Source organism: Rhinopithecus bieti, unplaced genomic scaffold, assembly GCF_001698545.2.
Source record: "Rhinopithecus bieti isolate Rb0 unplaced genomic scaffold, ASM169854v2 scaffold_1037, whole genome shotgun sequence".
NCBI lineage: Eukaryota > Metazoa > Chordata > Mammalia > Primates > Cercopithecidae > Rhinopithecus > Rhinopithecus bieti.
Window position 1 is genome coordinate 510157 of NW_016803268.1, and position 25986 is coordinate 536142.

Below are 25986 nucleotides of genomic sequence, written 5' to 3' on the forward strand. Positions count from 1 at the left end.
CGGGGGGCGGGGCCGGGGAGGGGCGCGGCGGGAAAGCGGGGCAGGGGGCAGAGGCAGGGGTGCCCCTTGGAGATCCCCGGGAGGAGACAGCTTCTAATTCCCCGGGGACCCCCCACCAACTGATAGCTTTGGGGTCAAGTCGGGCGCGCCCTCCCCGGCTGTGCGCATCCCCGGCCCAGGGACCCGCTCCGGGCTTGAGGCTCCGAGCTGCGCGGGGCCTGAGCCCGGGTTCGGACCCAGGCAGACCCTGGGGAGGCGAGGGGGGACCCCAGCTTGGCACCAGATCCCCACACCCTTCCCGGATCTCTCGGATCCCATCTCCAGGTTCCGCTGGTTTCGGGTACTCGCCACCTCCATCAACAAGCATTTAGTGGGCGCCTATTGTGTGCAGGCGCCGCGCTCGTCTGGGGCTGGAAGGACCGTCCCGGGGGGCCGAGGGCTGAATCGGGGCCTGACTCGGAGGGGTCCGCGGGGTACGGTCCACACCAGTTCCCCGAGGCTGGGGCGGGGCAGGCCTGGGCTCCGTGGGGGGGCCCGCTCCGTCCTGAACGTCATTCCCCCCCACCTTCCCCATCACCGGTCCCGGTGGAGGGAGCAGCAGAAGAGGAGGCGTTGGCGGGGACAGAAACCACCTCCCAGCCCACTCTTTTTGCCAATTTCTGCCTAAAAATAGGGCAGGGACCTCGCCCAAAGCCACGTGGCGAGGGGGTGTAGGGGAGACATTAAGACTGAAAGGTGAAGGTGAAGGGGCGGGAAGACCCGGCGCTCCGGCTCAGCCTCAGCAATCAGGACTCTAGAAGAAGACCCTGGGGTCAGAGGGGGCCGCCGCCGACAGCGCGAGGAGGCTCCGGGCCTAGGAGGAGGAACGCGGTCGGATGGCGGGATTGCACCAGGCGCAACTGCAAGGCAGGGAGGCCCGCACGGGGCTGGCAGGGCCGGGAGAGGCCATGGAGCCCAGCTCCTGCCTTCCTGGGAGGTCGGCTAAAGAGGCGAGGAACGGGTCAGGGCGCAGCGAGGTCTGCAGGGCCCCCGTCTGCTTCTGTCTCCCCGGCCTCTGGGCCTCCTCCCTAAAGCCGGGCAGTGGGCAGAGGCCAGTCCCGCTCTCTAGAGACCAGCCTGGGCCTTCCGGGACCTGTGTCCTCCTCCGCCCAGCCTCCCAGGCCGCCGCGAAGCCACATCCTCAATCCCCAACCACTTCCATGGGAAAAGGAGAAATTCAGGCAAAGGCTTAGGCGCCCAGGCAGCTCGGGCAGGCACACGTCCCCGCTGGGTTCCAGCAGCCCTGGGACAGTTTCCCCAGACCAAGCTCAGCTTTCTGCTCTGACCTCACCCGAAAGCTCCTCACCACCGCCCTGAGGTTTGCTTGTCTGCAGTGTGGAGTGAGGCCTGAGGTCACCCAGGCTTTCTGGGGCGGGGGGGGTACAAAGCTTAAACCTGGAACACCCCAGTTCGGCCCTTGGCCGTCACATAGCGGCACCCTGGCAAAATAACAGATGGCTTCCAAGCAAAGGATGCAGGGAGCCAAGAAAGATCACAGTTTGGGAATTTGAGTCTCTGAAGCCCAGGGAGATTTTAATCGACCCACTGGGGTCTCCAGCCACAGCCCCGGGCCAGCTTGGTGTCTCCTGGCTGACAGCCCTGACCACAGCCTGCTCTAATGGCGAGAAACCCCAGAAGAAAAAGCCAGTTTCCCTGTAGCACTGGTGTCTGGACGCTGCCTGCCCCTGCTCAGGGACCAGCCCGCAGTAGCCCCGGGAACAATGGAAGCCCCCCACCCCCGGCAGTGTGGAGCTGTCTTTCTGAGCCTCCCCTTCCCAGCTTTTCCTGCAGGGCCAGACGCAGGAAATGAGATCCCCCATATACATTCAGGAATAATCACCGTGTTCCTTGTTGAAATATTAGACAATGCAGATAGGGAGTCAAAACAAGCTTCCAGACCCCAGTGCAGCACCATCGCCTCCCCATATCTATCCCCCCAGCTTTTTTTTTATGTGCAAATTTCTTTTTATTGTCAAAAAAAAAGGTGCATAACTCTCAGAGCCCTTCCCACACTTGAGAGGACTCTTCAGTGTCTGCACGCCAGGATCATCACGCGGGCCAGGCCCAGGACCCCACGCCAGGATCACCACGCGGGCCAGGCCCAGGACCCCACGCCCAGGACCCCACGCCCGGGACCCTGCCTGGCACAGTCGAGGCACTGTAGATGTTGGAGCAGGTGGTTTGTGTTCTGTAACCTGATTTTTTCTTTCGTATTGACAATATTGCATTCAATGGGTAGCCTGGATCCCCTCATCACGGGGTCACCCACGAAACCCTCTGATTAGCGCCGACCCCCACGGCTATCCAGAGGCTCACACATGGTCAAAGCAACAATGACACATTCATGCCCAAGTGCTCTGCGTGGCTCGCCTGGCATCCAGGACTCAGATACTTTGCTTTTCAGGCTCAAGTGCCTCCGCCTCCTCCAGCCTCTCTCATCACCTGACTCCTACCTATCCTGCAACGCCGGGCTCATCCCTCCCTGGGTTCCCGGCCCACACATCCACAACATCAGTTCCACTGTCCAGGGCTGTGCTGCCCATGACCTTGTCCACCCTGGACCAGGAATCCATTGAGGCCTGAGTTAACACCAGGACAGGTCCCAACACAGAGTCTAAGACAACAAGCTCCAGGTGGATCAGCGAAGGAGACACAGCTGTGACGGCTGCTCCCTGGTCCTGGATCTGCCTCGAGGGTGTCATCTCCATCTGGTCAGAGTCCCCATCTCCCATTCCAGTCACACTGACCGCGAGGCCAACTGGGAGCAGGGAACCCTGTCCAGGGCCTCCAGAGGTTCCTGGCAGACCCCAGCCCCACTGCCACTGCCTTGAGGGACATCCCCTGGAGCCAGTGCTCTCCTCCACACTCGGATAGCCCCTTGTCCCTGAGCCAGGTCCAGAGCCCATGGCCTCCTTCCTGGCCATCCTGAGCACACAGCTGGTGCAGCCCATGGCCAAAGGCTCGGTCTGGGGGCTTGGTCCCCACCCCTGAATGCAGGGTCCTCGAACCTGCCCTTCATATGGAGAGATTGTCCCGGAAGTTGCCTCAAAACGAGAAATTGCAGAGGGTGGGGGTTACTAACAGGATTGTTTAACAGGAAACAGCTCTCCACATGTCCGGATGGGTGCTGCTTTTTTTAACCTGGTTGCAAACCTACCCTCTTCTTTTCTTTCCTCCTAAAGAAAGGTTATTTTATCTTAGAACATCTGCAACCTGTCTGGATCAGACTGTCTTCCTGCAGGATCTGACGTTGATCTTATTTGAGAAATCGACTATGCCCAGAGGCGGCCACGCCGGCTGTTGGCTGAGACAACACACCTGGCCGGTCTCAGATCCTTGGTGACCTTGGTACAGCCTCAGAGACCTGGGGACTGATGAGGAGGCCTTCCTCCTCCACCACACTCAGCACATGCAGGCAGGCATGGGTACACGCCACACACGTGTGCCAAATACCGCAGACACGTGTACACACTCATGGAGAGACAGCCCACACGCAGACACGCCAGGCACCCAAGACACACAAGCGCAGACACAGGCCACGTCCCCTTCCTCCACTTCCTTCTCCCAACACCGTCTTCTGGGTGTGGACAAGACCCCTTCTCCATGCACGTTCTCACGTGCAGCCCTGGGCCGCCATCTCTCCTGCCCCTTGTCTGCATGAAGCCAGGAGTGGACCATCCCAGCCCCTAGCATCTCTGCCCAGCTGGAGACACCACTGCTGGTGGGAGACACGGCTCAGAGAGGGCATTCTGGTGCCTGAGGCCACACAGCAGGGGTGGAGCTGGAACCTAGAACCCAGCTCAGAACCCAGCGCTCACACCCTCCTCGGCCTGTCCAGGTCCCGGGGTGCCTCGATGGCTTTGCTGCCCCTGCCCAGAATGTTTCCAGAGACCCTGAGGAGAACTTACTATGGAGGGGCCCAATCCTCACAGCCCCTGTGCAGTGAGACCCAGGGGTCAAGGCCCCTGCCCAGGACTGCACGCTGGGGACACCGTCCGGGACTGGTTCTTCCTCACCCACGTGGGCCCTCCTGAGCCAGGACCCCTCTGTGCTCAGACCCAGGCACCAGCCATCCCAGAGTTCCCCAGGACTTGGGCTCCTGGTCCCACTGTCCCCACTCCAGGGTCCTCTCTTCTTCCCAACTACCAAGCCTGCTGACCAGCAGTGGCCCTGGGCCCCCTGACCACCTCCGCAGCCCCCTGACCACCTGTGCCCGCTCACCTCCCCCCGTGCCCACTCACCTCCCCCCATGCCCACTCACCTCCCCCCGTGCCTACTCACCTCTTCCCGTGCCCGCTCACCTCCTCCCGTCCCTGCTCACCTCCTCCCGTCCCTGCTCATCGCTCATCTTCCGTCCCCGTTCACCTACTCCTGTCCCCACTCACCTCCCATGCCCTACTCACCTCCTTCCATCCCCGCTCACCTCCTCCTGTCCCCGCTCACCTCCTGTGCCCAAGGACCACCTCCCCAGCCTGTGGACCACCTGTGCCCGCTTGCCTCCTCCATGCTGCCCTTTTGCAGACTTGCCCGGCCTCCCCACCACGCTAACCCTCTGAACCTCACTTCCTTCCAGTGTCCTGTCGACTCCCCAGAACCAACCCCTATAATCCCGAGGTGCTGCCGGGAGGCCTTCTGACACTGGGCGATTGCTGTCCTCCACGAGGTCCGTGCACTCGGATGAGCAGCTCAAGCCCGTGCTGAGCAGGGCCTCGGAAACCACCGGGCCTGTGAGTGCTAGCTGCTCATGACAAGCAGGCTCTGGCCGGGGAGAAGGCCCGGCCAATGGTGCCACCGCTGCTGGGGGCTCTGTACCCGGCCTGGGGCCAACCCCTCAGACAGCAGCTGTGGGGCCACCGGCTTCCAAGCCTGTGTGGCCGCGGCCGTGCTCCGAGGCTCTTCCGAGACCAGCACTCTCTACCCCAGGGCAGCCCCTCTCACAGTGCTGGTGCCTCTGTGGCCTTCCTGTTGCCCGCCTGTCCCCTCAGCCAGCGTGCTCCAAGGTCAAAGGAGGCTTCCGGGAGACCACAGTGTTGGGTCCGGCCCATGCTTGAGGGAGGGGCTCGCACAAGGGTAAGCGTCAGAAGGTGGGCACCAGAGGGGTGGCTGCTGACCACAGGGCCAGGGCAGGAGCAGAGAGGCCCAGAGGAGACTCTGGTCCTGTGGGAGGTGATGGCAAGCAAGAGCCGCGTCCCCGGGGCTGGTGTCCTCAGCCCCATCCAACTGATGGACGTCCTGGTTTTAGTCTTGCTTGAGTCATGGGAGGCTTTTGATGCTATTCTTGGTAAAAAGCCGACCTGGAATGTGCTGCTCGGATGCTTCCCTCTGCTCTCCAGTCCCTTTCATCAATAGCCTAGTTCTTCCCCAGCCTCCCCAGGAGGCACCACCCTTTCTGGGAGTTACTCAGAGGGGCAGGTGCTGCCAGGGACCGTGCACATCAGAATTGTCCCCCAGCACCACAGCCTTGGCGGTGCCGCTGCAGACCTAAAGCCTGAGGGTGAGACAATGGGGAGGCTGGACAATGACCGGGCCAGGTCTGATCCGCCCTCCACTGCCCTGCCCCTCTCGCCTGGGCAGGAGGCCCCTGAGACTGACTGTGACATCCAGCCCCCAGGAAGGGGATCTGGAGAAGGCTGTGGAATGTCGGCCCCCTTTCTTCCTGGGCCACCTGCAGAGAAAGCCCCCAGGCCCTCCACCACCACAGCCCTCCCCCTGCCCACTCTGAGGCTGTGGGAAAGGGAGGAGCTCCTGGGGCCCCTTCTGGCACCAGGCTCTGCCAGTGTCTGGTCTTCCCCACGGATTCCCTAGCCACAGCCCATGAGGGACCTGCCCAGGTACAGGTAAGGGAAGAGGCCAGACGGTGTTAGGAATGAAAACTCGAGGAAGGTCAAGGGAAGAGATGCTTGATTATTTTTGGACAGAGTCTCGCTGTGTCACCCAGGCTGGAGTGCAATGGTGCAATCTCGGCTCACTACAACCTCCACCTCCCAGGTTCAAACGATTCTCCTGCCTCAGCCTCCTGAGTAGCTGGGACTACAGGTGCCTGCCACCACACCCGGCTAATTTTTGTATTTTTGTATTTTTTTTTTATTTTTATTTTTTGGAGACAGCCTCCCTCTGTTGCCCAGCCTAGAGTGCAATGGTGCAATCTCAGCTCACTGCAACCTCCGCCTCCGGGTTCAAGCGATTCTCCTGTCTCAGCCTCCCAATTAGCTGGGGTTACAGGCGTGTGCCACCATGCCCAGCTAATTTTTGTATTTTTAGTAGAGATGGGTTTCACCGTATTGGCCAGGCTGGTCTCGATCTCTTGACCTTGTGATCCACCTGCCTTGGCCTCCCAAAGTGCTGGGATTACAGGCATGAGCCACTGCACCCAGCCAATTTTTAAAATTTTTGTAGAGACAGGGTTTCACTATGTTGCCCAGGCTGGTCTTGAATTCCTGGGCTCAAGCGATCCACCCACCATGGCCTCCCAAAGTCTGGGATTACATGCGTGAGCCACTGCGCCCGGCTGGCTGAGATGAAGCTGAAAATTCGCAGAGACGCACTGAGGGGCAGGTGAGTAGTTTGGTACACTGTGGTCCCAGCCTAGGGCCATGCCTGGGAGGCACCTGCCATAAAACCAACTGGGCAGCAGACCACAAGCTTGTGGCACACGGCTCTGTTTCTGCGTCTTCACAGCTTGGCTGCACTCCCTGGGAGGGCTCACATGGCTGAAATCAAGGTGTTCCCCAAGGCCGTTTTGCCTGAGGCTGGGTCAGGGCCCTTCCTCTCATGCCACAGCAGCTGCCCCTCAGGGCCGGCAGCACCTGTCTGCGGCCTGGCACAGAGGGCTGGTTCCAGCCCAGGTTCCACAGCGCTCCCTAGGTCAGGCCCACACATCACAACTGAGAGGCCACTTCGTCAACATGCCCACACTCAGGCACGTGTACCCACCAGTGGGGGAACCTGGGCCGCCAGGTGCTGAATCGGGCGGTGCCCAGGGACTAAGTGAAAACAAAGGGCCCCTTTGCATCTGTTGGCACAGTCTGTCTTGGAGCAGACAGGCCTGTACCCGGATCAGGAGAGATCTTGCTCCAGCTACAAGGTCTGGGTGTCGGCAGGGAAGCAGCCTCGCCCACCTGTGCAGTCCCCCAGCTATCCTGCAGGGGGCCTTCCTCAGTCCCAGGAAGGGCACAGCTGCCCCTGCTGCATCTCAGGTACTGGAGCAGCAGGCAGTAGGCAGACCGGCCCAACCCACAGCCACGGCCAGCACCAGGACGGCACCAGACTCACGTCGTCCCAACGTAACCTAGAAAAATGACCTATTGCCAACAGCGCTGGCCAACAGCAGGGTCCGAGACACCACAGAGAAAATCCACCCTCTCCTGTTAGGGGTCTCAATGGATGAAGCAAATGGAGAGAACACAGGTTAGGAACATGGCCCTGGGAACTTTTCTTTCAGTGGAATGGGGAGGACGCTCTGGCAGGTTCAGTGCAGGCTACTCTGCCCCAGGTGCACGGACGATACCTGAACCCCGATTTCCCTGTGGAGTCAGCTGGCAGGAGAGCCGCCCGAACAAGCAGATCACAGTGTTTTGTAAAAACAGCAAGGGGTGTGATGGGGTGCAGACCTCTACTCCACTTACCACATCACACTGCACACCTACTCCAGGTGCTGCCCTGCAGACAGCAGGAAAGGCCCGTCCCCTAGTGTGGTGTGGCAGTGAGGAAGCAGGCTGGAGTGCCCAGTGCCAGTGACCCCTAACCCCCTGCGACCAGCCTTCAGCCAGGTTGAAGCCCACCAGAGACCTTCATGCCGTTTCATGTAAGAGGGATTTGAGCCTAGGTTTAAGCTTCCAATCATCCACCTTGCACTTTTTTTCTTTTGAGATGGAGTTTCGCTCTGTCACCCAGGCTGGAGTGCAGTGGCACATCTCAGCTCACTGCAATCTCTGCCTTGCGAGTAGCTGGGATTACAGGTGTGTGCCACCACTCAGCTAATTATTGTATTTTTAGTAGAGATGAGGTTTCAGCATATTGGCCAGGCTGGTCTCGAACTCCTAACCGCAGGTGATCCACCCACCTCGGCCTCCCCAAAGTGTTAGGATTACAGGGATGAGCCACTGCGCCTGGCCCACCTTAATTTTAGAGGACAAGGTTCCCAAACATACAAACTGATCAAACTCAGCACGTACACCGTAGACATGAAACAGTAGCCAACAGCCTCCAAATCATCTACTAGATGGCTTAAGATCTGTTTCCAAACATGCAAGGTGTCATCACATGTCAAGTGTGACTAGGAGCGCAGCAGCAGGCACCAACATCACCTATTTCCACGCCAGTAACAACCCACTGGGTGCCTCAACGCCTGCACCTGGCAAAGGCATGCAGAGAAAACAGAGTCTGACTCGGCCCCTGAAGCTGCTTCTCTGGGGCTGTCATGGCCACAGCCGCCAAGGAGAGCAGGCACTGTGAGCTGGTAGGACCAGGGCAGGCTGTGTCTGAGCACTGCACAAGGAATCGTGCTGCCCTCGGACGTAAGACGTGGGGATGCCCAGCTCAGACCAGGGCACCATGGCACTCTCTGGCCGCCTCTCGTCCATGAAGCAAGAACAATGGCTTCAGAATGTTTACAGGAGAGGCCGACACTTGGCAGGGCCATCTAATACCTTGGTGTTGGGGTGAGGACGCCCAGTGAAGGGAAGGGTCAGGACCGTGGTCACCAGGCACAACAGGCTCAAGAGTGATGCCCCAAAGTCCAAGATGCTACATTAACTATAAACTACTTTGCTTAAAAAAGGCAACTCTAGGTTGGGTGCAGGGTCTCATGCCTCTAAACTCCTCTACTAGGAAGGCTGAGGGAGGACTGCTTGAGGTCATGAGTTCAAGGCTGCAGTGAGCCATGATTGTGGCACTGTACTCCAGCCCTGTGTGCCAAAAACGCTGTCTCTTTATTATTTTTTTACACAGTCTCACTGTTGCCCAGGCTAGAATGCAGTGGTATAATCTTGGCTCGCTGCACCCTGCCTCCTGGGTTCAAGTGATCCCCGCACCTCAGCCTCCCAGTAGCTGCGACTAGGAGTGCATGGCACCACGCACAGCTGATTTTTGTATTTTTAGTAGAGACGGGATTTTGCCATGTTGGCCAGGCTGGTGTTGAACTCCTGAGCCAATCCCAAAGTACTCAGATTACAGTGTGAGCACCAGCCCAACCTTCTCTCTTTAAAAAGAAAAAAAAACCAAGTCCACTCTGCTGAAGCCAGCCTCTGTAACCTCCCCACAAGAAAACCATTTTACATCAGTCACTAACCAAACCAACAGTGCTTTAACACAGAAAGGAAGACATAATCCAGGGCTTGGACTGTCTTTCAAGAAAGCCCCAAATCCCCTGTAAGGAAGTCACAGCAGTGAAACCCCATCCCAGGCCCAGCTGCTTCCACGAAATACACTGCGTGGAGACCCAGCATGACTGCTGACTGATTACAAGTCCCCAAGAGGGCTTTATTTTTTCTTTTCAACATCCTGTTCTGCGGCTTCCTTGGCTCTTTTTGCCCGTATGCCGAAGAGTCGGGCGTTGGCACGGGCCATGCGGAGACTAGCGAAGGCTTTGAAATTCTTCTCCTCCTCAGTAATGACTCGAGCTTTCTCCTTCTTATAGACCTAGAAGAGAAAGACAAGTTGTTAAACCCAATGATTCAATGAGCAAGGGCACAACCAGGCATCAGCAGAACCCAGAGGACCCGGGGTGGGGTGGAAGGGCAGGTGTGCTGCCTAAGCACTGCTGGAAAGCGACCCTTGAGTCAGTCACCTTCCCTGGGATTAAAAAAAAAAAAAGAAAAGGAAAACCCTCCCTGCCTGAGCTCGACATGGCAGCTCAGGTCTGTAAATCCAGAAATTCAAAACCAATGTAAGCAACGTAGAGAAACTCTCTTTCCAAAAAAACCAAAAACACTTCCCAATTTATGGCTTCGTGGTTGCAAGAAGTCAAAACTAGGAAATGTTCTTTTCCACAAACCTCCACACGCACCACAACTGCCACTGTCAACTTTCTTAGGCCTGATCCCCATCTCAGATATCCACGTGTTCACCCACTGATCTCCTCTAAAGCCTGGATTTGAGCAAGTGTTAACTTACATTCCGGATGGGCATGACCGGTCCCGTCAGCTGGGTGGCCAGTTTCAGTTCTTCAGCCTGTTGATGAATGAGAAGAGTTAAGTGCCTTTAGCCGCCCTGCCCCAAGGCCTCCACCCTCGCCTGGCCCCAAACTTCCCCCTGGGGATCCCGAGTTCAGCACCAGTGTCTGAGCCTTTCCTACAACATACTTTGTGTCCCCAGTGTTGAGAACAGTCATTACTAGTTAGGTGACTATCTTACTGAGTTGACAGAACATGCATGAAACAGTTGTATCTACCTGTGAACCAGGAACGGGGCAGAGAAAATCGTTCCCTGATTCAACTACCCGGAAACGTATACAACGGACTCTTATCAACCTTATCCTACAAGGTTTTTCTAGAATATTTGGAATATGAAGCATTTTAGGGAGACAATGATTTCAACGGAAAAAGCTGGCTCCAAGTCGCACAGCCTTTGCCATGACCATTAAGGTCACTCCGCTAGAAACCACAGGTGAACCCCAGTAGTCTCGATTAGCTCATCATCCACTCCTGCAAGACAGGCGTAGCGTGCGGATCAGAACAGCCACAACGTTTGGTTCTTCTCACCCCAGCAGGACCCAGGGACGGGTGTCACCGATAAAGGAACCAAGCCTCACTTCCCCCGCGCGCCAGGACGGCCAGAGAGCCCTGTACTCACAGAACTGTCTCCCTTCTTGGGGGCCGAGGGCTTCCTGGGGAAGAGGATGAGTTTGGAGCGGTACTCCTTCAGCCGCTGCACGTTGGCCTGCAGGGACTCCGTGGACTTGTTCCGCCTCCTCGGATCCACAGAAATGCCGATGGTCCGGGCCACCTTCTTGTGAATGCCGGCCACCTGCCCAGAACCGGAGAGAGATGGAGGCAGGCCCGGGCTTTCTCCACCCCGAGGCGGGATGAAAGGCTCAGCGATCAGATGGAAAAGGGTTCAAACGTGCTTTCATCAAGGCCGTACAGCGATTCCGGAGAATGTCATCACGCGACTGAGGCCAGCAGAGGGGACTCAGGGGCCCTCCTGACACCGCGGCGCTGCCACTACTCACCCTGAGCTCCTCCAGGCTGAAGCCGCGGCCAGCGCGCACCTTCGTGTGGTACCGAACCGTCGGGCAGCGCACGATGGGCCGGATGGGCCCCGACGCGGGGCGCGGGGCGATGCGGCGCGCCTTGGCTTGCCGGGCCTTGCGTCTGGTGGAGAGAAGCCCAGCGGCGGTCACCCTCGCCCGAGGCCGCCAGGCAAGTGCTCCGCGACGGCCGCAGACAGCGCCCCCCACCCTGGCACCGGCCACCCCCAAACCGAGGCGCAGCGGCGGGCGCGAGCCCCAGGGGCAGCCCCGGGCGCAGGGCTCACCTGCGGATCTTCCGGGCCGGCTGGTTGAACCACGTGGCCACGCGCCGCTGCCAGTCCTTGTGGAAGTGGGGCTTCAAGATCATGCCATTCCGGCTAGGCGCCATGGCTGCCTACGGCCCTGCGGCTGCGAACGCGAGGAAGCGAGTGAGAGGCCGCGCCCCGGGCGCGCGCACCCCCCGGGCCTCCGCCCTGAACCCTCCGGCCTGGGCCGTCCAGCCGCGCCTAGAGCCCGGACCCCGGCCCAACGCTGTCTGCGAAAAAGAAGGGGCCCATCCATGACCGCGCTGGCAGCAACGGCAGGCCGATGGCGCTGGATGAAACCCAACGACCGGGACCCGGTCTCGCTCACCTCCTGCGCAGGAAGACAACCGAGCGGAAAGGAAACGGCGCCGCAATGCACCCTGGGATGATCGCAGGGCCGGCCAACCAGAAGCGCCGGGCGCGCTGACCAATCAGAGCCCGGTAAGAAGGAACTGACGTCACCGCGGCTCTGCCGGCAGCCCTAGGGCCGCCCTAGCAGACATGGCGTCCCTCAGAGTGCGGAGGCGCGGCCGGGATGCCTGGGCCCTGCGGAGCCGGTGGCTGAGCTTGCTTGACGTCCGCCGTTACTGCCCCGGCGCTTCAGCCGCTGCGCGGGCCGCGGTGGGCTCAGGCCAAGTCCTGCCTTGCGGGTTTAACGCGCGCGGGGCCAGCATCTGGGCGGACGGCGAACGGGCGACGCCCCAGCAATTCTAAGTTTGTTTGCGTTTGTGGGACACGTTTGTAGCGCAAAGGCAGGAAAACTGCAATGAGATCAGAGTTTGCGCAACCTAAGGCCGTCGTCCTCCTTGTTCCAGCGTTTATTCTCCTCCCATCCATTTAGAACTTTTTTTTTTTTTTTTTTTTTTTTGAGACAAGAGCCTCACTCCGTCGCCCAGGCTGGAGTGCAATGGCGTGATCTCGGCTCACTGCAACCTCTGCCTCCCGGGTTCAAGCAATTCTGCCTTAGCCTCCCCGAGTAGCTGGGATTACAGGCGCCTGCCACCACATTAGGTTTTTTGTATTTTAGTTTAGTAGTAGAGACGGGGTTTCACCGTGTTGCCCAAGCTGGTTTCGAACTCCTGAGCTCAGGCAATCCGCCCGCCTCGGCCTCCCAAAGTGTTGGGATTACAGGCGTGAGCCACCGCGCCCGGCCTGTGGTCGTTTTTTAAAAGATAAAATTAACATTTTGTAAGCAGAGAGTTCAGTTCCGGATGTGCATTTTCACATCGAATCCACACAACGCCGTAAGGAGCAGTTACTGTTGGCCTCTGTCCCCGCTTTCCCTTGGTCCAGGATTAGGTGACTTCTCTAAGGTCGGTACTGACTTCAGTACCCGACTGAAAATGTCACATTCTGACCTGCTGTGCCTGCCGCCTCCCTTCACAAAGAAAAGCATCAACACAAAGCCAGCTCTTACTCTCTAGTGCAAGTCTGTGAAGGCGCCTGGAAACCTTTAAATCCTGATAACCCTTTCTCTTCCCTACCCTCACCCAATCACCACCCTTCTTCCTGGTACAACTTAATCCACATTTTAAGAATTTCACAGTCCCGGCCGGGCGCGGTGGCTCATGCCTGTAATCCCAGCACTTTGGGAGGCTGAGGCGGGCGGATCATGAGGTCAGCAGATCGAGACCATCCTGGCTAACACGGTGAAACCCTGTCTCTACTAAAATACGAAAATGAGCCGGGCGTGGTGGCGGGTGCCTGTAGTTCCAGCTACTCAGGAGGCTGAGGCAGGAGAATGGTGTGAACCAGGGAGGCAGAGCTTGCAGTGAGCCGAGATCACACCACTGTACTTCAGCCTGGGGAACAGAGCAAGACTCCATAAAAAAAAAAAAAGAAAAAAAATTCCACAGCCGGGCACGGTGGCTCACGCCTGTAATTCCAGCACTTTGGGAGGCCGAGACGAGTGGATCACCTGAGATCAGGAGTTGGAGACCAGCCTAGCCAACATGGCAAAATCCTGTCTCTACTAAAAATACAAAATTTAGCTGTGCATGGTAGTGTATGCGTGTAATCCTAGCTACTCCAGAGACTGAGACGGGAGAATCACTTGAACCCAGGAGGTGGAGGTTACAGAGTCAAGACTGCGCCACTGCACTCCAGCCTGGGTGACAGAGTTAAGCCTCCGTCTCAAAAACAAAAAATTTAGGGCTGGGCGTGGTGGCTCACACCTGTAATCCCAGCACTTTGGGAGGCTGAAGCAGGCAGATCACGAGGTCAGGAGATGAGGACCATCTCTACTAAAAATAAAAAAAATTAGCAGGATGTGGTGCTGCGCATCTGTGGCCCCAGCTACTTGGGAGGCTGAGGCAGGAGAATCGCTTGAACCCGGGAGGTGGAGGTTGCAGAGAGCCAAGATAGCACCACTGCACTCCAGCCTGGGCTACAGAGCATGATTCCATCTTCCAAAAAAAAAAAAAATTTAAAAATAGTAAAATAATTTCACAAAAGGCTCGGTACAATGGCTCACACCTGTAATCCCAACACACTGGGAGAGCAAGGCAGGAGGATCACTTGAACTCAGAAATTCCAGTCTAGCCCTGTCTCTACAAAAAATACAAAAATTAGGCATAGTGGTGCATGCCTGTGCTCCCAGCTACTTGGGAGGCAGAGTCAGGAGGATTGCTTGAACCCAGGAGATCAAGGCTGCAGTGAGCCGAGATGGCGCCACTGCAATCTAGCCTGGGCGACAAAGCAAGACTGTCAAAAACCAACACAACAGGAAAGAAATGATTACCGAGGACATGACTCTTGGCTATACCAGCTAAAACCTTCCCAACTATGTGCTGCTCTTTGGATTTGGAGAACTTGGGCAAAGGTCAAGGCGTCTCTCAGAGATTCCCCCACTTGGGTGTGTGACCACACCTGTGGCTGCCTCCTTACTGCTCTGCTGGCGTTTCTCAGGGCACTCAGTGTTGCAGCAACAACAGGACAATCCACTCACGTCACTGCACCACAGGCACGGCAGACGCAAGGAGGCCGGAGTGGGAGCCGCATGCCCCGGAACACAGGGCCAGGGCGTCCTGGGTCATCCTCTATCCCTACAGGGTCCAGGCCCCAGATTCCTACAGGAGTTTTCCACTTAGTCCCTGCATTACTCAAATTACAAACTGAAACCACAAGACCCTGTGATCCAAGGTAAGCCCGCCAGCTCCCCTGCATTAGAGCTGGCCAGACAATGCAAATGTAGATTTTCCAACCACAGAGTTTATTAGTAAAGTGTCTCAACAGTTCTCAGGGCAGTAAAACCAAGGCATCCCCAACCCTGCATGTGTGACTAGACCAGGAAGAAGTCCTCAACTTGCACCCATCCACATGGCAGCAGGGGGCAGTGTTGAGTCCCCTGGAGCCCAGTGCCTGGGCCGGACTGTGTGGCCCCATTGACAGTGAGCTGGAGGACGGGGCTGCTGGAAATGGGACAATCGGCTCAGAGGGTCCTTTCATGTCCGATCCCGTTAGCATTCTGAGGGAGCCACAGGAACTGGGCGGCCGTGCAAGCATCGGCACGAACAGGGGTCTGTTCAGAGTCTGAATGCTCTACTGCCTCTGGGTGGCCTCAGCCACGCTGGGAACGACTGTCTAGAACCCTGGGAACTCAGGTGTTCCATGCTCACTCGGGAAAGCACTGATGACCTTCCCCATAGGGGAGACGACGCACACACACAAGGCTCGGTCAGCTGTATCTGCAGAGAAACTTACAATCATGAAAAGGGTAATCAATACACAGATCTCAGAAGTTGCTGCACAGGGACTACTGAGGGCCGCAAGAGGAAGTGCAAACCTCAGTTGAAAAGCAACGCAGGCTGGCGGAGTGAGCCCTCAGTTCTTGGGTCACCCGCACGTGCGGCCAACACGTCCCAGCTACTTGGGCCAAGTCGGCTCTTCGCCTCCAAGTGGGGGCTGCTGGGTCTCTTCGGCCTCCTCCTCTCCCGAGTCCTGTTTCTCCCTCTGGGTGTCGACCCACCTCTGCGGTGCGATCATTTTCTTCGGCCCGTGGGGCGGTGGGCCAATGAGAGCCTCAATGTCCTCATAGTTTATCACTTCCTTTTCCAGAAGGGCGTTTGCCAGCTGCAAAGAACAGGCAAGCAGTGTGTGAGTCCCCAGGACAGACAGAGCATCTCTATGTCCCAGGGAGGTGGTGAGAAGCGTGAGGGCCTGTCTGTGTGCAGGACACCCGGGACAGGCCACTTTCCCAGGGAAGCGGAGGCACAGAGGCAGCTCCAAAAGAAGAATCACCCCCATCTCAACCTCATAAATGATTTTCCGGTGGCCAGCCTCATTAATTTTTCTACTTCCCTTCAAAATCTTGGCTTATTTTTGGCAACTGCAATTTCTTTCACCAAACAAGATGTGCGTGTCTACAGGGAAGGAGACGGGTAAAACGCTGCACCCTCCTGATTGAGACAACATCGGGAGAAGGAATCTGAGAAGTTGTGTGAGCTGGGACCTCTCAATTTGGGGAAGGGAATTTCAGCCACTCTAGGTGGGATCTTGGAAAACACTCGAGATGCCGACTGTCCTGTGCCGGTGGCCCTGCCTCTGGGGTGGCCTGGCCCGACCACAGAAAACACTGCCACAGCCACATTTCACTGGTTTCCGTGAAGGAAGAACTCTTCCAGATTTTTTCTTTTTTTTTTGTTAACTGCCTGCTCCTTTCCTCACTCCTCCAGATTTTCTAAAGAAAATGGTAACCCCTGAAGCTAGGGTGATTTACCTGTGGCTTTATTGCAAGAGACAAACATTTCCTTTCTAGGGCTGGTCTGAGATTTTACTAAGTTCTGCAACCCACTGAGTGTTGTGAGGGGCTGACAGTTCACACACAGGGCAGACACGCCACTCCACAGCCAGTGAGAAGCCTCGGCTGCAGCTTTGCCCCTGCCTGCTCTGGCTCCCACTGTGGTGAGCCCAAGCTCTGCAGAGCTGCTTTGTCAACCGTGATGAGCACATGTCCACAGGCAGGTGCTGCTTCAGCCAGGGACGGCACGACCCACGCCTGCCCCGAGACTGCTGCTGCTGCTGCTGGTTGGGGACGACACCCTAAGGGCCCTAAACACTATCCCCATGTGACACACAGTGCTCGCCTGAAATACACGAGGGAAGGCCGAAGAAACGACTACCCATCCACTGCCTACCCATCTGTTCACAACATGGGACACAGAGCCCTTCGCCTCTCCTGAGTTCTAAGCAGCAGTTATCAGAACCCAGAGACATAAAAGTTAACTCCAGCTCTGCCCACGGTGAGAAACACATCAGACAATCCCTACTGAGAAATGTCCTACAAAACACGAGACCAGTCCTCGAAACTGCCAAAGGAGGTCTCAGGAACCGTCACCCCAAAGAAGCCTAAGGAGACGGGCGATCAAACGCCACGTGGACTCCCAGAGTGGGAAGGACACTGGGAGAGGAAGCACGTCTGCATCACGTGTGCGCCCATCACTGTGGGTCGGCGGGGACTCCGCAGGTGGGAGGACTGCCCCAGGGGGGCCTCCACGGGGAGTGAGGCAGCGGGACAGGGAGCTCTCTGCACTGCGTCTGCAACTTTTCTACATCTAACACTACAGTAGGCCTGGGGCTGTGGCTCACGCCTGTAATCCCAACATTTTGGGAGGCCAAGGCAGGCAAATTACCTGAGGTCAGGAGTTCAAGACCAGCTTGGCCAATATGGTGAAAGACTGTCTCTACTAAAAATACAAAAATTAGCCAGGCATGGTGGTGGGCGCCTGTAGTCCCAGCTACTCGGGAGGCTGAGGCAGAAGGATCGCTGGAACCCGGGAAGCGGAGGTTGCAGCGAGCCAAAATGGCGCCACTGTACTCCAGCCTCGGCGACAGAGCAAGACTTCGTCTAAAAAAAAAAAAAAAAAAATCAAAATCCTCTCTAAAATTAAAACTTTATTTTAATAAAAAATTCAAGAAAGGCTGGGCGCAGTGGCTCAAGCCTGTAATCCCAGCACTTTGGGAGGCCAAGATGGGCAGATCACGAGGTCAGGAGATCGAGACCATCCTGGCTAACACGGTGAAACCCCTTCTCTACTAAAAAATACAAAAAACTAGCCGGGCGAGGTGGCGGGCGCCTGTAGTCCCAGCTGCTCGGGAGGCTGAGGCAGGGGAATTGCCTGAACCCAGGAGGCGGGGCTTGCAGTGAGCTGAGATCCGGCCACTGCACTCCAGCCTGGGCAACAGAGCAAGACTCTGTCTCAAAAAAAAAAAAAACAAAAACAAAAAAAATTCAAGAAAAAAGTTTAAGAGTTGGAAAAAGATTAAACAAAACTGACAAAACACTGGTAATCGCTCATGGCAGGAACAGGCACAGGAGACTTTGTGGCAGCCTTCTTTCTACCTTGGGGGAACACACTGGATGAATTCACGATGAAAAGTGTGGGACACGTGAGTTTCAGGTGAGGTGGAATTCACACTGGCCAGAGTGTTCACGAGAGGGGTGGGGACCGTGGGTGCTGTGTGGGTGCTGCAGTCTCCTCGCCTGGCCAGGGCCTCACCGCCTGCAGCTTGTCCAGGTTGTCCTGCAGCACCTTCTCGGTGTGTCTGTAGGCCTTGGCCACCAGCAGTCTTGCTTCCTGCGAATGGAGGGAACTGTGTCGGGGGCAAGGCTGGCCGCCTGGCTCCGGCACCAAAGCACAGAAAAGAAATGCCAGGCTGGGAACATGGCCTTTCCCCTCTGAGGAGGAACAGGACTCCTCAGCTGGCAGGCGGTCTCCTGCCCCTGTGACCACTGCCAGGAGAGCAGAGCTCCACATGCCGCCCACCCACCCACAGCTGCCTCACAGGCCTTTCCTGGCCCAGTCTGAAGGCCATGTGGGTCCTGCATCTATTGTTCAGTGTATTTATTTGATATTTTTCCCAGATTCACATCTATAATTTCATTAGGAGCATCTATGTCCTCATCTGAGAAAAAAATACTCCACAGGTAGGAACTACAGCAGAGCCCAGAAGGAAGAAACCCACGTGGGGCCTGCAGCTGAGCTCAGCTGGGGCGGCCGTGGTCGGCCCTTGTGTGGCAGACCCAGGGACTCCCTTCCCCGGGAGCACGGAGTGCAGCGGTGTGGCCAGAGCCGACTCACATGATCCATTATCTGCTGCAGGCCTTGGCTGAAGGGGCGCCGCCCGATGCCCACGAGTCCCTCCTGTGCCTCAGGGAAGGAGATGGGGCCGATGCCAGGTGCCATCCCAAACTGCTTCACCATGGAGTAGGCAATGCGGGTGACCTTCCTCAGGTCGTCCTGTGCCCCTGGAGGGTGGGGTCAAGACAGAGGGATCCTCAGCACTGCAGGTGCACAGCAGGCGTCCGGGTCAGCGTCCTGGGGCAGCACTGTGCCTCCCCATCCCCTTCCTCCCGAGGAGTCCCACCGTGAAGCTGGACAGTGAGGACGTTGGCATCTCGCCACTGTTCCTTAAGAGTCTTAAAACTGGCCGGGCGCAGTGGCTCAAGCCTGTAATCCCAGCACTTTGGGAGGCCGAGACGGGCGGATCACGAGGTCAGGAGATCGAGACCATCCTGGCTAACACGGTGAAACCCCGTGTCTACTAAAAATACAAAAAACTAACCGGGCGAGGTGGCGGGCGCCTGTAGTCCCAGCTACTCGGGAGGCTGAGGCGGGAGAATGGCGTAAACCCGGGAGGCGGAGCTTGCAGTGAGCTGAGATCCGGCCACTGCACTCCAGCCTGGGCGACAGAGCGAGACTCCGTCTCAAAAAAAAAAAAAAAAGAGTCTTAAAACTTTCAGAAATGCTCTTTTATTTGGAAATCTAGAACCTGGGGGGCGTACAGGAGCTCACTGCATGGCAGTTCTCAAGCACAAGCCCAGGCCTATGCGAGGCAAACCCATGGACCTGGAGCCCTGGGACCCTCCTTCAGTCTCTGGATAGCCCAGTGAAGTGATAGCTTCAGAACAGTGAAGCTGCTTCCATTTCATTCTGTTTCCTGTAGCCATTACCAAGAATTAACCAATTAAATGGGTTTAGAGTTGGCATATAGGTTAAGTTTTTTGTCCAGTTAAATTATCTAAAAAGTCTTGCTTAGCTCCAAAGTTGTGCTGTAACTTATCTTTTAAGAAACACTTAATAAATTCAAAACTACATCTACACCAGATTCACCCCATGGCATTCACTGGAACAGAAGGAATAACGCACAGAAAAGCTCTCGGGAACCTCCGGGGCCCACGCAGCCGCTCCTCACCGGAAGTGACCTTGTTGAAGGACAGTGCTTCCGAGGCCCGGCCCCCCAGGGCCATGCACATCCGCTCAAACAGCTGCTCCTTGGTGAAGAGGTGCTGGTCTCTGGGAAGCATCTGAGCAAAACCCAGGGCGGCGTTTGTCCGAGGGGCTATGGAGACCTGCACAGGGTCAAGATGGCCCACGTCAGCAGGCAGAATGTGGGCTTTGAGGAGGAAGGTGTGGGACTAAGAGGTCTCCGTCATTAAAGCGTCTCAAAGCAGGAAAGCAAATCAGCATCTTTTACAAGAGAGGACCCTAACACCACAGACGGCCAACCCAGAGAGCAGGGTTCCCACCACAGACAGATGGCCAGCCCAGAGAGCAGGGTTCCCCCAGAGGTGCCTGTTCATACACTGTTGGGGAGTGTCTTCTCATACATGACTAGAGAGTCAAGAAGACAAGGGCCACAGAAGACAGCTGAGAGGCGAAGGACAAGTTACACCCCCAGCGGCCGCTGAGCTGACCCCTGGCACCAGCGACTGCCACCGAGGGTTCAGAGCAATGGGAACCCCAGGATGCTGACGGAATGTGGACTGCCCTCACCTCTGCTGCTCCCCCACACCCCCACATCAGGTATGCAAGGAGGGGGCATGGGGCAACATGCTAACCCAACGACATGGAACCGCTGAGTGGGAGACGGAGGGAGACAGGGCAGGGGCAGGTCCTTTGCTGGCCCAGCTGCTGTTTCTGAGAACTGTGGCAGCAAGATGGCCACAACCAGGTGCTCTGAGAATCCTGAGAGGACGCTGAATTTAGAATGTAAAACTAGGCCTGGCGCGGTGGCTCCCATCTGTGATTTCAGCACTTTGGGAGTTAGAGGCGGGCAGATTGCCTGAGCCCAGGAGTTTGAGACTAGCCTGGGCAACATAACAAGACCCCTTCTCTACAAAAAATACAAAAATTACCCGAGCCACCGGTGGTGCACGCCTGTAGTCTCAGCTACACAGGAGGCTGAGGTAGGAGGATCTTGTGAGCCTGGAAGGTCAAGGCTGCAGTGAGCTGTGACTGCACCACTGGACTCCGGTCTGGGCGACAGAGAGACCCTGTCTCAAAACCAAAAAAAAAAGGCTCTAAATAATGGCTGCAGTGATGATTGCATTAATGACCAAAACCACAACAGTGAATTCACAACCTTTTCCTGGCAGGATACTGAGCCTTGGGAAAGAGACTTACTTTTTCATTGTGACCATCTGACTTTTGCCTATCAAATAAAGTAAAAATTCTTTTTTTCCCTTTGAGAGAGAGTCTTGCTCTGTCACCCAGGCTGGAGTGCAATAGCACAGTCTTGGCTCACTGCAGACTCTGCCTCCCGGGTTCAAGGGATTCTTCTACCTCTGCCTCTCAAGTAGCTGGGATTACAGGTGTGCACCACCACGTCCAGCTAATTTTTTGTATTTTTGAAAGAGATGGGGTTTCACCATGTTGGCCAGGATGGTCTCAAACTCCTGACCTCGGGTGATCTGCCCGCCTCGGCCTCCCAAAGCCCCTGCGTTAATTGTGACTTGTTGACATACTGAGTTAAAACGTTGTGTTCATTGCTGAGTTTCTCAGTATCCCTTAAATGGGACCCCGAGCTCAGTGTCCACTCGCCCCACACTGGGCCGGCTCTGGTCCCATGACCGCGGTGCACATCACCAAGGAGCAGCACGTACCTGGTCCCCAAACGCTGGCCTCAGCCCTGCTGGGAGCCTGGGATGGGCAGGATGCTCTCTGATTAACACCCAACTTTGCTACAGCTCACGCCTGACAAATAGCAACGGAGACCACACTGGCAAGCCAAGCGGCAACTGCTGCACTGTATGCATTTTTTGCAGCGAACCCTGAGGTAGGAACACGGCACCGCTGCTGTCTCCGGTGAGCCTCAAACCTGCACTGGTTCCTGGAGCTCCACTGTAAAGATGGCACCTGCGTTCTGAATAGAGACCTCCTCTTGACAGCACTCGGGCTCCCAGTGGTGGAGCCACATGTCTTAGAGAAGATGTAACATCACCATTTGGTAAGAATAAACTTCCATTGAGTTCACAGCTGCCTACAAGAGTAGTTTTTTGTTTGTTTGAGGTAGAGACGATTTTGCCATGTTGGCCAGGCTGGCCTGAACTCCTGACCTCAGGTGATCCACCGTGCCCGGCCTACAGTAGCATTTTTTAAATGTACGCTCAACTCACTTCTTTCCAATGTTAGGAGTCATTTGGGGTGCACAGGCTGAGAACAGGCACAGGCAGTGAAACCCCACTGCATGGTGTGACCTTCCAGGAGCTACCCCAGTAGCAGCACCAGGCTCCGACGTGACACAGTCCATTCCTGCCTCCCATGCCCGAGCTTCTGCCCATCATCCTGGGACAGTCGCCTCCCACCTTGCTCCCTGGATCATGACATTGGCAGGCTATCCTCTCACATGACCTACAGACACAGGCGGGACTCCCCAGTCAGCTACAGACACAGGCGGGAACCCCCAGTCAGCTACAGACACAGGCGGGACCCCCCAGTCAGCCACAGACACAGGCGGGACCCCCCGGTCAGCTACAGACACAGGCGGGACTCCCCGGTCAGCTACAGACACAGGTGGGACTCCCCAGTCAGCTTTGGCCAAGGCCTGTGGACCCACCTTCATCACAGCCTCCGTGTGCTCCAGCATCCAGCCCACCAAGGCATGGCCTGACTCGTGAAACGCAACCACTTTCTGTTCCTCCTTGGACAGGATCTTGCTCTTTTTGGCAGTCCCTGAAAGAATGCCAGGGTGTGAGCCAGGCGCGGCGCTCACGCCTGTAATCCCAGCACTTTGGGGGGCTGAGGCGGGCGGGTCACCTGAGGTCTGGAATTCAAGACTAGCCTGACCAGTATGGTGAAACCTCATCTCTACTAAAAATACAAAAATTAGCCAGGCACGGTGGCAAGTGCCTGTAATCCCAGCTACTCGGGAGGCTGAGGCAGGAGAATCACTTGAATCTGGGAGGCAGAGGTTACAGTGAGCTGAGATAGCGCCACTGCACTCCAGCTGGGTGACGCAGCGAGACTGTCTCAAAAAACAAACCAACTGGCCGGGTGCGGTGGCTCAAGCCTGTAACCCCAGAACTTTGGGAGGCTGAGACGGGCAGATCACGAGGTCAGGAGATCGAGACCATCCTGTCTAACACGGTGAAACCCCGTCTCTACTAAAAAAATACAAAAAATTAGCCGGGCGTGGTGGCGGCGCCTGTAGTCCCAGCTGCTCTGGAGGCTGAGGCAGGAGAATGGTGTGAACCCGGGAGGCGGAGCTTACAGTGAGCCGAGATCGCGCCACTGCNACTCCGTCTCAAAAAAAAAAAAAAAAAAAACCCAACAAACAGTGGCTCAAGCCTGTAATCCCAGCACTTTGGGAGGCCGAGACGGGCGGATCACGAGGTCAGGAGATCGAGACCATCCTGGCTAACACGGTGAAACCCCGTATCTACTAAAATACAAAAAACTAGCCGGGCGAGGTGGCGGGCGCCTGTAGTCCCAGCTACTTGGGAGGCTGAGGCAGGAGAATGGCATAAACCCAGGAGGCGGAGCTTGCAGTGAACTGAGATCCGGCCACTGCACTCCAGCCTGGGTGACAGAGCAAGACTCCGTCTCAACAACAACAACAAAAACAAAAATGCCACGGGGTGTGAGCTGAAGCTCCGGCCTCTCCCTGGCTGGGCCCTGCTCCTGCCCCGTGTAGTCAAAGCAAGGCTCTCTCTGCACATCTGCAGCTCTGTAGCCATGGCTCCCAACACCCAACTCAAAACACTCTTCAGGTCAGAGCTGTAGAAGGAGGTCGTGATTTCTTCTTTTATAAATGTTGCAAATACAAAATAGCTCCTGCTGCTTTTAGGAGCAAGTGCAACCCTCTGAGGAGTCTCTCCTCCTGCCCCAGGGTTGGGCGAGGTCCACAGGGTCAGGGCAGGGGTCACAGAACAGCAGCTTTTGACTTTCTGGCAGGATGGGCAGAGGTCTCCTCTGAGGTATGGGCCTCCTGCTTACTCTCCCTCTCCCCTCAGACCTGGTGGGGCAGCTCCCATCCCCATCACTTTCTGGATCCTCATGGCTTCCACTCATCCCTTCAGAGGCCTTTTGCCTCAGGGACAAGGCTTTTTTTGGTAAGAGACAGGGTCTCACTTTGTCGCCCAGGTTGGAGGGCAGTGGTGCAATCATGGCTCACTGTTGCTTCAACCTCCCGGGTTCTAGCAATCCTCCCACCCAACCGCCTGAGTAGCTGGGACCAGAGGTGTGCTCTACCACCACGCCTGGCTAATACTCTTTTCTTTCTTTCCTTTCTTTTTTTTTTTTTTAAAAGAGATGGGGTCTTGCTGTGTTGCTCAGGCTGGTCTCAAACTCCTGGCCTCAAGCAGTCCTCCTGCCTCAGCCCCCAAAGTGCTGGTATTACAGGCATGAGCTACACCGCCCAGCCAGGGACAAATGTTTGATTAAACTTCCCCTGTTCAGCTTACTGGTGAGGCTTCATTTCCTGTCTCACATTTTCCACACATCTGTAAGTCTCCATTTTGTACAACTTGAATCAGCTCGTGGTCCTGAGCACTCAAGTACATCGTGCTACTGGAACCTTCCACCACCACTTTACTGTAAGGCTTTAAATCCTAAGACACACTGGCTGTGGCCGATGAATTACTCCAACCAGAGCCGGCTACAGGACTACGTATAAAGGCACGAGACCACAAGGCATACAAGACAGGCTAACCTGAAAACAAACGAGTGTGTTTCTAGTATGGACAAGGGCAGGCAGGCTGTCGACACCAGAAGGAGCGACAAGCTCAGTTCAACAGGGATGGCAGGGCCAAGCCTGCAGCCTGGGCACCAGGAGGACACCACGCTCAACCGCCCATGCCAGTGGCCAGAGATGGGCACTTAGGGGCATCTCTCCACCCAGGAGCCTGGGCTCCCCGTGCTCCCTGCACTTCCTTTAATCAGACCATTCTGGCATTTGACTGTGAACTGCACTGCCCACTCCCCACTCCCTGTGTGTACAGCTCGTTACCACATGCTCTCTCTTCCCTCTGCCTGACCCTTCACTTCTGCCTCATGGGATCTGGGGTGGAGGATGGCCCTCCCCACTCCTGGCGCCCTCCCTGCCCAGGATCTGTGAGTAGTAAGTCTTTGAATGTGTTTCCTATCATGGTGGGGACTGAATTTGCACCTTCCACAAGGAAGAACCAGGGGCTGCCCAGGCTGGGTTTTCTTGGGGATGCAGGGGACACAGGACAGGCCCCAGCACCAGAGCGATGGTCAGGCAGGCATAACCTGGACGTAAATCAGACAGGAGCCATGGGACGTCTGCCAGTGTAAGCAAGTTTCCTGGAGGGACTTCTGGTTGCAGGTCAGACAACTAGGCATCAGGCCATGTGCCAGGCAAAAGACATATCCCAGGAAAGGCACAAGGCAAATACCATGTCCATCCCCTTCATCTCCCAAGAGCACAGGGCTGCCTGCCAGCCACCTGGCACTGGCACTGGAAGGCAGTTTCGCTGGGGGCTCTGAAAACAACCATGTCTGCCTCTNTCAGGCATGTGGGGGACACAGGACAGGCCCCAGCACCAGAGCGATGGTCAGGCAGGCATAACCTGGACGTAAATCAGACAGGAGCCATGGGACGTCTGCCAGTGTAAGCAAGTTTCCTGGAGGGACTCCTGGACGTCGGATGGACATTAAGCTGTCCACTGGGTCAAAGATGCATCCCTTGGAGGGTGCAGGATAACCTTCATCTCCCCTGAGTACAGGACTGCCGGCCGCCAGGCACTGGACCCCAGTTTAGCTGGGGGCTCTCAAGACTCAGGCTGTCCACACTGAAGACGAACAGAGGACCCACTCTGCATCACACACGGGAAATGGCGTACTGTTAGCATTTTTCTTTCTTCTTCTGGAGTCAGGGGTCTCGCTCCGTTATCCAGGCTGAACTGCAGTGGTGTGATCACAGCTCTCTGTAGCCTCAACCTCCTGGGCTTAAGCCATCCTCCTGCCTTGGTCTCCCAGAGAGCTGGGCTTACAGGCACGAGCCACCACACCTTGCCCTGGCTGTATTTTCTTTCAAGTGGCCTGTAGTTCCCACTCAGTCCTTCCTGCTTTGCTACTATTATCAAAAGCTTATCCATTTCCACATAAAAGTAAATGGTTACCAAAAATACATTTTGGTAAGACACAGGCAGCGCCAGTCCTCCAGACCCGCGGGGCGGTCGGGGAGAAGCCAGGCGTGTTTTGCAGTGTC

General features: G+C 56.4%; 2 protein-coding genes across 4 annotated transcripts in view; both read right to left on the minus strand.

Annotated features, from left to right (window-relative positions):
* Positions 1–9320: 9320 nt before the first annotated feature.
* Positions 9321–11978, minus strand: RPL13 (ribosomal protein L13). Its single transcript, XM_017871372.1, has 6 exons — positions 11864–11978; positions 11515–11638; positions 11210–11351; positions 10831–11004; positions 10153–10209; positions 9321–9678 (listed from the first exon to the last, which is right to left on the minus strand). Exons 2-6 carry the CDS (start codon positions 11616–11618, stop codon positions 9520–9522), a joined length of 636 nt encoding a protein of 211 aa, XP_017726861.1. The 5' UTR covers positions 11619–11638; positions 11864–11978; the 3' UTR covers positions 9321–9519.
* Positions 11979–14725: 2747 nt separating this feature from the next.
* The window catches only part of SPG7 (SPG7 matrix AAA peptidase subunit, paraplegin), a 55981-nt gene continuing 44720 nt past the window's right edge, over positions 14726–25986 (minus strand). The window contains exons 13-17 of one of the 3 annotated variants that reach the window (XR_001885440.1): positions 22372–22487; positions 19683–19885; positions 18615–18781; positions 18033–18110; positions 14726–15606 (exon numbers count right to left, since the gene is read on the minus strand). Coding sequence is in view for 2 of the 3 variants with exons in the window: in XM_017871388.1 (XP_017726877.1) it covers positions 15400–15606; positions 18033–18110; positions 18615–18781; positions 19729–19885; positions 22372–22487 (725 nt within the window). In the remaining variant the exon portion in view is untranslated. Of the gene's footprint in view, positions 15607–18016; positions 18111–18614; positions 18782–19682; positions 19886–22371; positions 22488–25986 lie in introns of all 3 variants that reach the window. The other 2 variants (XM_017871398.1, XM_017871388.1) reach the window with 2 other exon arrangements.